This window comes from Pelobates fuscus, chromosome 3 (genome assembly GCF_036172605.1).
Source record: "Pelobates fuscus isolate aPelFus1 chromosome 3, aPelFus1.pri, whole genome shotgun sequence".
Taxonomy (NCBI): Eukaryota; Metazoa; Chordata; class Amphibia; order Anura; family Pelobatidae; genus Pelobates; species Pelobates fuscus.
In genome coordinates, this window is record NC_086319.1 from 9,199,263 (window position 1) to 9,214,603 (window position 15,341).

The 15,341-nt window shown below is 48.5% G+C and overlaps 1 protein-coding gene across 5 annotated transcripts in view; it reads right to left on the reverse strand.

Annotated features, from left to right (window-relative positions):
* The window catches only part of BCAT1 (branched chain amino acid transaminase 1), a 139,633-nt gene that overhangs the window by 87,782 nt on the left and 36,510 nt on the right, over positions 1-15,341 (reverse strand). The window contains exon 1 of one of the 5 annotated variants that reach the window (XM_063446680.1): positions 152-185. The exons of the other annotated variants lie outside the window; for them this stretch is intronic. Within the exon in view, the coding sequence (XP_063302750.1) occupies positions 152-157 (6 nt within the window). The 5' untranslated portion in view covers positions 158-185. Of the gene's footprint in view, positions 1-151; positions 186-15,341 lie in introns of those variants that run through there. 5 annotated transcript variants of the gene reach the window in all.

Genomic DNA, 15,341 nt, shown 5'->3' on the forward strand with positions numbered 1-15,341 from the left:
ACTCTGTATAACACCCTGTTTCCACTCCCCCTGCCCCGTTATGACAGAATGGAGCCCGATGTACGGGTATCACGATATGTCACAGAATCTCCCTGTCCATCGCGATACCCCCCCATCCCCCATAATAATCTATTTCTAAGGGTTTTATTACCTCCATCTCTGCCAGCACGTCATCAAACCCCGCCCCTCGCACAGCCACGCCCACTCACTAACTCTATCCCCCTCCCTCACCCACTCACTAACTCTATCCCCCTCCCTCACCCACTCACTAACTCTATCCCCCTCCCTCACCCACTCACTAACTCTATACCCCTCCCTCACCCACTCACTAACTCTATACCCCTCCCTCACCCACTCACTGCTCTATCCCCCTCCCTCACTCACTAACTCTATACCCCTCCCTCACCCACTCACTAACTCTATCCCCCTCCCTCACCCACTCACTGCTCTATCCCCCTCCCTCACCCACTCACTAACTCTATACCCCTCCCTCACCCACTCACTAACTCTATACCCCTCCCTCACCCACTCACTAACTCTATCCCCCTCCCTCACCCACTCACTGCTCTATCCCCCTCCCTCACCCACTCACTAACTCTATACCCCTCCCTCACCCACTCACTAACTCTATACCCCTCCCTCACCCACTCACTAACTCTATCCCCCTCCCTCACCCACTCACTGCTCTATCCCCCTCCCTCACCCACTCACTAACTCTATACCCCTCCCTCACCCACTCACTAACTCTATACCCCTCCCTCACCCACTCACTGCTCTATCCCCCTCCCTCACTCACTAACTCTATACCCCTCCCTCACCCACTCACTAACTCTATCCCCCTCCCTCACCCACTCACTGCTCTATCCCCCTCCCTCACCCACTCACTAACTCTATACCCCTCCCTCACCCACTCACTAACTCTATACCCCTCCCTCACCCACTCACTGCTCTATCCCCCTCCCTCACTCACTAACTCTATACCCCTCCCTCACCCACTCACTGTTCTATCCCCCTCCCTCCCTCACCCACTCACTGCTCTATCCCCCTCCCTCACCCACTCACTCTATCCCCCTCCCTCACCCACTCACTCTATCCCCCCTCCCTCACCCACTCACTGCTCTATCCCCCTCCCTCACCCACTCACTGTATCCCCCTCCCTCACCCACTCACTCTATCCCCCCTCCCTCACCCACTCACTGCTCTATCCCCCTCCCTCACCCACTCACTCTATCCCCCCTCCCTCACCCACTCACTGCTCTATCCCCCTCCCTCACCCACTCACTGTATCCCCCTCCCTCACCCACTCACTGCTCTATCCCCCCTCCCTCACCCACTCACTGCTCTATCCCCCTCCCTCACCCACTCACTCTATCCCCCTCCCTCACCCACTCACTGCTCTATCCCCCTCCCTCACCCACTCACTCTATCCCCCCTCCCTCCCTCACTAACTCTATCCCCGCTCCCTCACCCACTCACTCTATCCCCCTCCATCACCCACTCACTCTATCCCCCCTCCCTCACTCACTAACTCTATCCCCGCTCCCTCACCCACTCACTCTATCCCCCTCCCTCACCCACTCACTGCTCTATCCCCCTCCCTCACCCACTCACTGTATCCCCCTCCCTCACCCACTCACTGCTCTATCCCCCTCCCTCACCCACTCACTCTATCCCCCCTCCCTCACCCACTCACTGTATCCCCCTCCCTCACCCACTCACTGCTCTATCCCCCCTCCCTCACCCACTCACTGCTCTATCCCCCTCCCTCACCCACTTACTCTATCCCCCTCCCTCACCCACTCACTGCTCTATCCCCCTCCCTCACCCACTCACTCTATCCCCCCTCCCTCACTCACTAACTCTATCCCCGCTCCCTCACCCACTCACTCTATCCCCCTCCCTCACCCACTCACTCTATCCCCCCTCCCTCACCCACTCATCCTCTATCCCCCTCCCTCACCCACTCATCCTCTATCCCCCCTCCCTCAGCCACTCACTCTACCCCCCCTCCCTCACCCACTCACTCTATCCCCCTCCCTTACCCACTCATCCTCTATCCCCCTCCCTCACCCACTCACTCGATCCCCCTCCCTCACCCACTCATCCTCTATCCCCCTCCCTCACCCACTCACTCTATCCCCCCTCCCTCACCCACTCACTCTATCCATCACCCACTCATCCTCTATCCCCCTCCCTCAGCCACTCATCCTCTATCCCCCTCCCTCACCTACTCACTCTATCCCCCTCCCTCACCTACTCATCCTCTATCCCCCTCCCTCACCCACTCATCCTCTATCCCCCCTCCCTCACCCACTCACTCTATCCCCCCTCCCTCACCCACTCACTCTATCCCCCCTCCCTCACCCACTCATCATCTATCCCCCTCCCTTACCCACTCATCCTCTATCTCCCCTCCCTCACCCACTCATCCTCTATCCCCCCTCTCTCACCCACTCACTCTATCCCCCTCCCTCACCCACTCATCCTCTATCCCCCCTCCCTCACCCACTCACTCTATCCCCCTCCCTCACCCACTCACTCTATCCCCCTCCCTCACCAACTCATCCTCTATCCCCCCTCCCTCACCAACTCACTCTATCCCCTCACCCACTCATCCTCTATCCCCCTCCCTCACCCACTCATCCTCTATCCCCCCTCCCTCAGCCACTCACTCTATCCCCCTCCCTCACCTACTCACTCTATCCCCCTCGCTCACCCACTCATCCTCTATCCCAACTCCCTCACCCACTCACTCTATCCCGCCTCCCTCACCCACTCTATCCCCCTCTTTCACCCACTCACTGATCCTCTATCCCCCACCCTCAGCCACTCACTCTATCCCCCCTCACTCATCCTCTATCCCCCCTCCCTCACCCACTCTATCCCCCTCACCCACTCACTCATCCTCTATCTCCCCTCCCTCACCCACTCACTCATCCTCTATCCCCCATCCCTCGCCCACTCATCCTCTATCCCCTTACCTCACCCACTCACTCTATCCCCCTCCCTCTATCCCCCTCCCTCACCCACTCACTCTATCCCCCCCTCACACACTCACTCTATCCCCCCTCACACACTCACTCTATCCCCCTCCCTCACCCTCTACCCCCCCTCCCTCAGCCACTCACTCTATCCCCCTCCCTCACCCACTAACTCTATCCCCCCTCCCTCACCCACTCACTCTATCCCCCTCCCTCACTCATCCTCTATCTCCCCTCCCTCACCCACTCACTCATCCTCTATCCCCCCTCCCTCAGCCACTCATCCTCTATCCCCTTACCTCACCCACTCACTCTATCCCCCTCCCTCACCCACTCACTCTATCCCCCCTCACACACTCACTCTATCCCCCTCCCTCACCCACTCACTCATCCTCTACCCCCCCTCCCTCAGCCACTCACTCTATCCCCCTCCCTCACCCACTAACTCTATCCCCCCTCCCTCACCAACTCACTCTATCCCCTCACCCACTCATCCTCTATCCCCCTCCCTCACCCACTCATCCTCTATCCCCCCTCCCTCAGCCACTCACTCTATCCCCCTCCCTCACCTACTCACTCTATCCCCCTCCCTCACCCACTCATCCTCTATCCCAACTCCCTCACCCACTCACTCTATCCCGCCTCCCTCACCCACTCTATCCCCCTCTTTCACCCACTCACTGATCCTCTATCCCCCACCCTCAGCCACTCACTCTATCCCCCCTCACTCATCCTCTATCCCCCCTCCCTCACCCACTCTATCCCCCTCACCCACTCACTCATCCTCTATCTCCCCTCCCTCACCCACTCACTCATCCTCTATCCCCCCTCCCTCACCCACTCATCCTCTATCCCCTTACCTCACCCACTCACTCTATCCCCCTCCCTCTATCCCCCTCCCTCACCCACTCACTCTATCCCCCCCTCACACACTCACTCTATCCCCCTCCCTCACCCACTCACTCATCCTCTACCCCCCCTCCCTCAGCCACTCACTCTATCCCCCTCCCTCACTCATCCTCTATCCCCCCTCCCTAACCCACTAACACTATCCCCCCCCTCACTCATGCTCTACCCCCCTCACCCACTCACTGCTCCATCCCCCCTCCCTCACCCATCCTCTATCCCCCCTCCCTCACCCACTCACTGCTCCATCCCCCCTCCCTCACTCATCCTATATCCCCCTCCCTCACCCACTCACTGATCCTCTATCCCCCTCCCTCAACCACTCACTCTATCCCCCCTCACTCATCCTCTATCTCCCCTCCCTCACCAACTCACTCATCCTCTACCCCCCTCCCTCAGCCACTCACTCTATCCCCCTCCCTCACCCACTAACTATATCCCCCCTCCCTTACCCATTCACTCTACCCCCCTCCCTCACTCATCCTCTATCCCCCCTCCCTCACCCACTAACACTATCCCCCTCCCTCACTCATGCTCTACCCCCCCTCACCCACTCACTGCTCCATCCCCCCTCCCTCACCCATCCTATATCCCCCTCCCTCACCCACTCACTGATCCTCTATCCCCCTCCCTCAACCACTCACTCTATCCCCCCTCACTCATCCTCTATCTCCCCTCCCTCACCAACTCACTCATCCTCTATCCCCCCTCCCTCACCCACTCACTGCTCCATCCCCCCTTCCCTCACTCATCCTCTATCCCCCCACTCACTGCTCCATCCCCCCCTTCCCTCACTCATCCTCTATCTCCCCACTCACTGCTCCACCCCCCGTTCCCTCATGTAAGTGGCTCTCCACATATTTCCGGGTCCCTCTACAGAGAGGCACTCCACCATTAAATTTGTGTTTGTTCCCTTTTTGTCTTTCATATACATCTAATGGGTGCGCAACCATCCACTTACTGTGAACTATGATCAATTTATGTCAAAATAGCCAAACTAAAAACAGAATTGACTTGGAGTTAAATTTCAGCAATTTCAGCCTAAATTTTGTAACTCATTTTGATTTTAATTAGAATTTCCAATAATTCTCACTTTGTGTTATTATTAATTAGGGACACTATAGTCACCCAGACCACTTCAGCTCAATGAAGTGGTCTGGGTGCCAGGTCCCTCTAGGATTAACCCTGCCTGCTGTAAACATAGCAGTTTCTGAGAAACTGCTATGTTTACATCTGGGGTTAAGCCCGCCTCTAGTGGCTGTCTTCCGGACAGCCACTAGAGGCGCATCAGCAATGATTGAGGCATATTCACTTTGAATGCGCGCGCGGCTCGGCGCCGGTGACGTCAGACAAAGATGCTGACGTCGGCGGGAGAGGAGAGATAAGGGAGCCCGGCGGGGGAAAAGGGTGAGTAGCTGAAGGGGTTTTAACCCTTTCAGCACCGCGGGACAGGGACCTAAAGGGTGGGGGCACCCTCAGGGTACTATAACCAAGCGGTTTTCCTGACACTATAGTGTCCCTTTAATAACCCTCTGAGTGTTAGGTGCTCATTTTATTGATTATAATTGGTATTATTTGAAAAAAAATATGGAAATCTCTAATTTTAAGACAAAATAATCAATCTAAAAATTTTCCATTTCAGTCATTTTGACATTATCTTTAAATGCCCCATGGTCATTTCCTGGACTGTAAATAATCCAGTCTCTTCCAGACAGGTAATATATAGAGAATTAAGAAATTAAGCTTTTAACAAAACGCCCGCTCTTCTGTCTTGTACGAGACGTTACGATTGGATTCCATGTTAACAGTAAGTGCCAATTGCAAAGCAATCTAAGGAGGGGCTGGTGGAAACATTTAGCAACTAAAATTGGTAGTAACATTTTAACTACTATTTCCAAGTTAATGATTTCAGAATAGTTGTATGGTAAACATGAAAAACACCTGATGTTCCAGCAGCCTGTAAAGGTACAAGTAATTTTACTTTCATTAAATAAACCCACCCACTATACTCAACTCTAACCTAACCTACACAGTGCACCTAACGTGTGTGGGAGCCTGGAGTGTCCCTTTAATAATATAAACCCACCCAGTATAACTAACTGTAACCTAACCTACACAGTGCATCTAACGTGTGTGGGAGCCTGGAGTGTCCCTTTAATAATATAAACCCACCCAATATAACTAACTGTAACCTAACCTACACAGTGCACCTAACGTGTGTGGGAGCCTGGAGTGTCCCTTTAATAATATAAACCCACCCAGTATAATTAACTGTAACCTAACCTACACAGTGCACCTAACGTGTGTGGGAGCCTGGAGTGTCCCTTTAATAATATAAACCCACCCGGTATAACTAACAGTAACCTAACCTACACAGTGCATCTAACGTGTGTGGGAGCATGGAGTGTCCCTTTAATAATATAAACCCACCCAGTATAACTAACTGTAACCTAACCTACACAATGCACCTAACGTGTGTGGGAGCCTGGAGTGTCCCTTTAATAATATAAACCCACCCAGTATAACTAACTGTAACCTAACCTACACAATGCACCTAACGTGTGTGGGAGCCTGGAGTGTCCCTTTAATAATATAAACCCACCAAGTATAACTAACTGTAACCTAACCTACACAGTGCATCTAACGTGTGTGGGAGCCTGGAGTGTCCCTTTAACAATATAAACCCACCCAGTATAACTAACTGTAACCTAACCTACACAGTGCACCTAACGTGTGTGGGAGCCTGGAGTGTCCCTTTAATAATATAAACCCACCCAGTATAACTAACTGTAACCTAACCTACACAGTGCATCTAACGTGTGTGGGAGCCTGGAGTGTCCCTTTAATAATATAAACCCACCCAGTATAACTAACTGTAACCTAACCTACACAGTGCACCTAACGTGTGTGGGAGCCTGGAGTGTCCCTTTAATAATATAAACCCACCCAGTATAACTAACTGTAACCTAACCTACACAGTGCATCTAATGTGTGTGGGAGCCTGGAGTGTCCCTTTAATAATATAAACCCACCCAGTATAACTAACTGTAACCTAACCTACACAGTGCATCTAACGTGTGTGGGAGCCTGGAGTGTCCCTTTAACAATATAAACCCACCCAGTATAACTAACTGTAACCTAACCTACACAGTGCACCTAACGTGTGTGGGAGCCTGGAGTGTCCCTTTAATAATATAAACCCACCCAGTATAACTAACTGTAACCTAACCTACACAGTGCGCCTAACGTGTGTGGGAGCCTGGAGTGCCCCTTTAATAATATAAACCCACCCAGTATAACCAACTGTAACCTAACCTACACAGTGCACCTAACGTGTGTGGGAGTCTGGAGTGTCCCTTTAATAATATAAACCCACCCAGTATAACTAACTGTAACCTAACCTACACAGTGCATCTAACGTGTGTGGGAGCCTGGAGTGTCTCTTTAATAATATAAACCCACCCAGTATAACTAACTGTAACCTAACCTACACAGTGCATCTAACGTGTGTGGGAGCCTGGAGTGCCCCTTTAATAATATAAACCCACCCAGTATAACTAACTGTAACCTAACCTACACAGAGCATCTAACGTGTGTGGGAGCCTGGAGTGTCCCTTTAATTATGTCAACTCACCCACATCAGTCGGCAGGGGAGACCCAATGAGCATGCGCGGCTATGGCCGTGCTTGCATTAGGATTTCCCTATAGAAAGGCATTAATCAATGCTTTCCTATGGGGAAAAATCTGACGCTGGGGGTCCTCATGCATAGCGTGAGGACGTCCAACGTCAGATATCGGACCAAAGGTCCGTTTAGATTCCGGAAGCCCTCTAGTGGCTCTTTGCTAGACAGTCACGGAGGGCAGACCTAGTGCGGCAATGTAAACATTGCAGTTCTCTGGACCTGCAATGTTTTACATTACAGCACTAAGTGCAAAAGGCACACAGCACTAAGACCACTTCAATGAGATGAAGTGGTCTTGGTGCAAATTGCCCCTTTAAGATGTCTACATCTTTCCAGCCTGCGTCCAGACACCCAGGAGGGAGTAACGCCACAAAGGATGATGGACTGCATTAGTCCTTGTGGTCCTGGAAGAACATATCAGACAGACCCTTCCACCCAAGTGAAATGGGGTCAGTATTTCCAACCTCAACAATAAGCCTTGATGTGTTACGAGTCTCACTGTACGATTAATCAGCTCCTTTATAATGAGACGTCCTCCAATACGTACAACATTCAGAGCACCTATAGCACGGCACGGCTAATGAGCCTCTCCGAGTGCGCTGGACATTGCCAGGTAGGGAAACAGACAATGCAAAAATTCTGTTATCCAACATTTGTTCTCTGACATCTACAATTGACAGGGAACGGATCCTGGAAGCATCATATAGAGGCTCTTTCCTCGCTGTCTAACAGGATGTGCCCACACGGACAGGAGCTCACACCAGATCAGCCCTGAAACTAACGGAGCTCCCGTAGACGTGATATGCGCAATCGCCATGTGTTCCGTCGGCAGCAGGTTCGTTCAGTGAAGTGATGGCACCGCATTGTGGTGAGTCTTTCACTGACGTTTCAAAGTAAAACACTGCTCAGAACCCAAACCGCCTCATTCTGTGACGTGAACCAGAGTTTGCTTCATTTTGTAGCTTTCCTTCTCCTTTATTGTAGATTGTATGACGTGTTTGGCAGATCGAGCTGGAACCTCACCAGCATCAACAATCATCAGATAAAGCGATTTGCTGATTATTGGCGCTCACTCCACACCCTGCATGTGATCGTAAGGTTCTTTCAGGAGAGGGCATGTGTGCACAGGCCGACAGTCATAAAATAGCAGACAAGTTCAAACCAGATGAAATGACCCAGAGAATGTCCAATACCGTATTGTGAGAGAGATAATGTGGGTGAAATTGAGCCATTCCATCTCAATCAATGATAAAAAGCAAATATTTACCCGTCCCTTCCTTGGTGCTGTGTTGGTTCTGTTATTGTGGAATGTGCAAGACAATTTAAACAAAAAATACACTTTAAAAAATGCACTGATTTTGCGTACAGTTAACCCGTTACCTCAACATCTGAGGAAAGGGATTTAGGGGTGATTATTTCTGAGGACTTAAAGGTAGGCAGACAATGTAATAGAGCAGCAGGAAATGCTAGCAGAATGCTTGGTTGTATAGGGAGAGGTATTAGCAGTAGAAAGAGGGAAGTGCTCATGCCATTGTACAGAACACTGGTGAGACCTCACTTGGAGTATTGTACGCAGTACTGGAGACCGTATCTTCAGAAGGATATTGATACCTTAGAGAGAGTTCAAAGAAGGGCTACTAAACTGGTTCATGGATTGCAGGATAAAACTTACCAGGAAAGGTTAAAGGATCTTAACATGTATAGCTTGGAGGAAAGACGAGACAGGGGGATATGATAGAAACATTTAAATACATAAAGGGAATCTACACAGTAAAAGAGGAGACTATATTTAAAAGAAGAAAAACTACCACAACCAGAGGACATAGTCTAAAATTAGAAGGACAAAGGTTTAAAAAAAAAAAATAAATAAATAATAATATCAGGAAGTATTACTTTACTGAGAGGGTAGTGGATGCATGGAATAGCCTTCCAGCTGAAGTGGTAGAGGTTAACACAGTAAAGGAGTTTAAGCATGCGTGGGGTAGGCATAAGGTTATCCTAACTATAAGATAAGGCCAGGGACTAATGAAAGTATTTAGAAAACTGGGCAGACTAGATGGGCCGAATGGTTCTTATCTGCCGTCACATTCTATGTTTCTATGTTTCTATGAAAAAAAAAAAACTCTACAGTTCATACGACTACTGAACTCCATCTGGGGATATATTTACAATCTTAAGCTAAGATAGGCGCTCTGGTCTCGCTAAAAGTCTGAGTGCGACACATTGATGTTTACTTAAAGCTATCGCTGTTTGACTTGTATTCACCAAAATGAGCAAGAAAGGCAAATTCAAAGTGAGTTTCTAATCTAAAGGGATCCTATAGTGCCAGGCGCCCCTCACCCCTTCAGCCACTTACCTGAATCCGGTGTCAATGTCCCTCGGCGCTGGGCCACGCTCCTCCAATGGCCGCGCACACATTAGACCTCCCCATAGGAAACCATTATTCAATGCTTTCCTATGGTGAAAATCTGACGCTACAGTTCCGTGAGGTAAAAATAGACTCTATTCTATAATAGCATCTTACAGCTGGGATATTCTGGCCTTGAATTTGAAATTCACTCTGTAAAATGATTACTGCTTGAGGGCGCTCACAATATTTGATAATGTGAAAATAAATCACTAGGAGAACACAAACAGTAAAGCAACACTGTATTGTTTGGAATACATTAAAAATAATAAATGAATTAATTCAAAATAAATGTCTTACTTACCGTTTCTCCAGCACCGACTCTCCCTCCTCGGGTTATCATCCTGAAGGCGTGCCGACCAGGATGATGGGCCGATCCAATGCTCGTCTAAGAGGAGACTTGGGAAATGTAGGCGCATGCGCAGTGCTTACCGCGATCGCCTAGAATTCCTCTATAGAGAATGATTGTGCTAATTGAGTTTTCATGGCGACTGTCATGGCACTGTGCGTGCGCACGTGACGTTACGGTATGAGAGTTAGGAAATAAGATTCCCAGCTCTCATACTCAGAGGCCGTCCAAGCCTTCTAATTAGTCCAATATTGGATTTTGGGGGTTCCACAGGGTGGCCAGCACTGAATACACTATAACAACTTCAATCATCATAATAGTTATAATTATAACAATTTAGATCTCAAATATCAATGTCGCCATAACAACTATAACAACTATATGGAAATGCAAACAAAATAGTCAGCGACACAATTAACAGTATGAAAAAAATACAGCTTCCAGGAACGCAATAGAATTAGGAATACAAACGTGTATTCCGATCAGTATACTGTCCTTCTGTAACATATTCTTCATCACCTTGCGACATCGATAGCGATTACCTTGCCAACAAGTGCGGTAGTGCCGTCCAGTGGCTATGCGTCAATATGTCTGACCCCTGCAGCATGTTGATGGATGCCGGCCTCTGCGGATCTACACCAATTTGTATCCCCACGTCCGTCCACGGCAAGGACGATGTCGACGAGCGTGTGACGTAACGCAAAGGACTCCCACGCACGTTCTGGGTTTAAAAGCCGGTTACGGCCATTCAGATCCACAAGAGGGGTATTTAAACTCATGTATTTCTTCAGCTCATTGCCCTGTCGTGGTTTAACTTAGTGGTTGTCCGAGAGTGCATTCCTGATAGTTTGCTTCTGGTTATTGACTTTGGCTTCGCTTTGACTTCCCTGTGTTCTGGTATCGTTTACCTTTGGCTTTCCCTCATCGTTCCGGCACTGTATTAATCGAAGAACCACTAACGGCCCCCAGACCATTTTAACTTCATTAGCTAGACTGGGTGCAGCGGTTTATCCCTGTCATTTTATCCCTGTCATTTAGTACAAACAGCAATGCTCACACTGCAGGGTTCAATACACCTCTAGCAGCTGTCTACATCACAGATAAACATCGCTTTCAGAGCCAATGTCCAATAGGAGCTCTGCCACACGTGTGCTTTTTATTCCGAATTGTTCTCTTTGAGGCGCATTGGGTTGGATAGTTAGATGGGTCAGCATGCCGGCGCGGGGCGGTAGGTCAAGCAGTAGCAGAGGCTCGATCTCCGAGCTGGAGAAAGGGAAGTAAAAGCTTTTTCCACTTTTCATTTTGATTAATGTCCCTGAATTAAGAGGTGAACACCATAAGGATACTGGTTTATATTCCTGACGTTATAGGCCTCTAAAATACACCTACATTAAGGAAACAAGCCCATAGAACTGAACTTATTACAATTTGGTGTTTAGTGTTTAAAGAATATTGTGAGAACAGAAGATAGGAATAGGATTGGGTAAAGCATGCAGGCCACGCGTGATTGGCGCCATGCTTCCATTAAACCATTACTGAGAATCTTGGGGAAATGAACAGAAACATGCAGCCGTACTAGGAAGGATTTGGTGTGTTTCCTCTAATATGAGCGATAACAGGAATGTACTCGCTGACACAAAGCTTCATTTATCTGTAAGCAGCCGAGACGAATCCTTCCTTATCTGGGAACTAAACATACCCCTCACGCGGGAACGCTTTCAACATTCATCCACCCAGGGGTTATAGGACGGCTGCACAAATTCAGAACCAAAATAAATGACACACATAGGCATAAATACATTGAAACAGACAGTATTTATTATAGAACGTTATTCCTGAATTCACAAACAATTCAGCAAAGTGAAATGCCGATTATTAAGTCCCAGTTGGCAAGCAGGGTGGGTGATTCGGCTCTGGCAGAGGTGGCTCTATGTTTTAGAAGCCCCAAGCAGTAAGATCCATCTTATCACAAGTGATTGAAAAAAAAGGGTTACTCCAACCACCATGACTACTTCTGCTGTTTGAAGTGGTTATGGTGGTAGCAGCCTGGTTGTACTGTTTGAAACGCAGCACATACTAAGTTAATTGGCAACTATATACAGCTAGCAAGTTCTGAGTTACAGGGCAAATGACTGGCAGAGGTGTCACAGTCATAAAGGGCAATGCAGTGCGTAATAAACATGAGTCAGTGCATAATAAACATGACAGCCAGTGCGTAATAAACATGGCAGCCAGTGCATAATAAACATGGCAGCCAGGCATAGCGAGTGGGGTGAGAGCAAAGATAACAGAGTAACAGACAGGACAGAAGGGTGGTAGCCAAAGTGGTGTGGTATCGCATGGGGTAATATTCAGGGCAGTAGGGTAATAGAATGGGAACATGCTAGTGGGGTCAAAGAGAGTTGAGCAGGGTAACAGGGCAGTGGGGTAACAGACCGTCTAGAGGGATAAGTAACATGGCTGTGGGGTAACTTGGCAAATGGATAAAAGACAGGGAAATGGGGTACAGACCGGGAAGAGAATTAATTAAACAGTAAGTAACAGAGAGGGCATTATGTAATAGACAATACGGTGGGGGTAATAGAGAGGGCATTGTATAATAGACAGTACGGTGGGGTAATAGAGAGGGCATTGTGTAATAGACAGTACAGTGGGGAAATAGAGAGGGCAGTGAGAAATAATAGACAGTCCAGATCGGGTAATAGACAGTCCAGATGGGGTAATAGAGAGGGCATTTACCAAACTGTCCTGAGGGGTAGTAGAGAGGGCAGTGGGTAATAGACAGTTCATAAAGGGTAAGAGAGAGGGCAGTGGGTAATAGACAGTTCAGATAGGGTAATAGAGAGGGCAATTAACAGACAGTCTGGAGGGGTAAGAGAGAGGGCAGTGGGTAATAGACAGTCAAGATAGGGTAATAGAGAGGGCAATTAACAGACAGTCCGGAGGGGTAAGAGAGAGGGCAGTGGGTAATAGACAGTCCAGATAGAGTAATAGAGAGGACTTTAACAGACAGTCCTAAAGGGTAGTAGAGAGGGCAGTGGGTAATAGACAGTCCAGATAGGGTAATAGAGAGTGATAGCATGCTATATAAATATTATATAGGATTATATAGATGACAGATTTGCTTGTTAATACATGCCTCTGTTTTCCTGCAGTGTGGGGGGCTATTAATAGCCGGTACAGTGAGGCCAGCAGTGACTCCTTGAATTCTGCCGAGATCTGCACAATCTTTAAGACACAGCGTGCCCTGGCACAGCGCGGGGCACTGGGGGTGACCTCCCAGCGTCAGCCTTCAAAGAGGTCACTGAACATGATATGGGTGTCAGTCACATCCAAAATCCGATCCATGAGGTGTCTGAGTGGGGGCTGGAGGGATTTCTAGTAATTAAACCAGCAATAGCACGATATGGGGGGTAAACGGCAAGAATAAGCAGATCACTCACAGTTAGCGCTCGAGAAATAAAGGCAAATAATAATAATAATTAGGGAGAGGCTAGAGGTTGGCGGTGCCGGGTGTTATAGTCCCGTCTGGATTAACCCTTTCAGAATCAGAGAGGGGAGACAGAAAAGAACAATGTATTTTACTCTATCACTTGGCTTTTATAGAGTCTCCCTATTCAGCAGTTAATGCTGCACCTGGTCAAACCTCAGGTTCCTCAGTAACCATTCCCAGCAGAGTCAGCTCTGCCAATTATCCTTCATGGGTTGGTAACATGATAATAATAAAATGAAGTTGGGTAGTAACAATGTGCACACCTCGCTGGGCTCCGTTCCTCTATAAATACTGCGACTCTGATACTGTTTCAGTTATTTTTGTCTCCCTCCCCCCACACGCTCATAAAAAGGAAATGGTAAATCATATGACGGAAACACAAATTCACAAAAAGCTCGCAGGTCTGAAGAGGTTGGGAATCCAGGTGGCCCAATACAGGGGATTGTAACGGGGGCTGATGGGGGTCACTTGTATCTCAGAGCTCAGGGCATTGTGACACATTGTTTATATATTATTCTAATTAAACATCGACGGTGGTCACGGAGGAAGGAATGTGGCTGGAAGGCTGCGCATACAGAGATATCTGCACCTGTGCTGGGGGCTAGTTACACCCCTGGCAGCCCAATACTCAGGGCCTGGGAGAGCCCATGGAATAGGTCCATTGATAATAAAGAGTCCTGCTTCACCGGACGCTGCTGTTGGGGGGTTTGGATTTTAATTGATAGAGGAAAGCGAGAGATTAGCGCAGGGTATGTGTGTTTTTATAGCGGCATCCTTTGAGTTTACCACCAGCACCACCTCCACTAGGTACATGACCACCGGGAGAAATGGCTGTTTTAGTGTTTTCTGTCAATAAGATTCTGTAATTTGGCCATCAGCACCAGGTCCAATGGGCTCTTAATCCGTCTTTGCTAGTACTCTGTTCTGCATTGCCTAATGTCAATTCTGTGCATATTTTACATCTGTCGTTAGCACGCTGGGCACACTGGCAACAGACGGAACCTGCTTCTCCCCTTGCAGGCTGTGCTTGGTCTCCCTGCCTCCCTAAACACGGCGTTCAACTTTCTTTCATTTCCTCACTCGCTCCCTGTCTCTCTTCCCACTCCATCACCTCTCCTCTCCCCGGCTCATTGTGCGAGCATGCGCTGTGAGCCAGCCAAATGATCCAACCAAAGCTATGAAAACAATTTGATTGGACCGTGCAACTACAGGTGTGATGTCAGATGGGAGCTTTGCCTGGCACTGAATTATGGTAAGTAAAACTTACCAACCATACTAATATGGCATTATTCCTTTTATTTTTTTAAGTCATAAGGGTTGGAGTAACCCTTCAAAAATACAGCAATGATTATTTAAATGCTCAGCAGGCAGAATGTGTTTTAGAGTGTCAATAACCTATAAACCTGGTTTGTAGTTTTATTCCTGAACATGATATAATTCATTGTAAAAAAATACAGCTATAATGACACAATAAGCTTTAATGACACAATAAGCTGTAATAATACAATAAACTGTGATAATA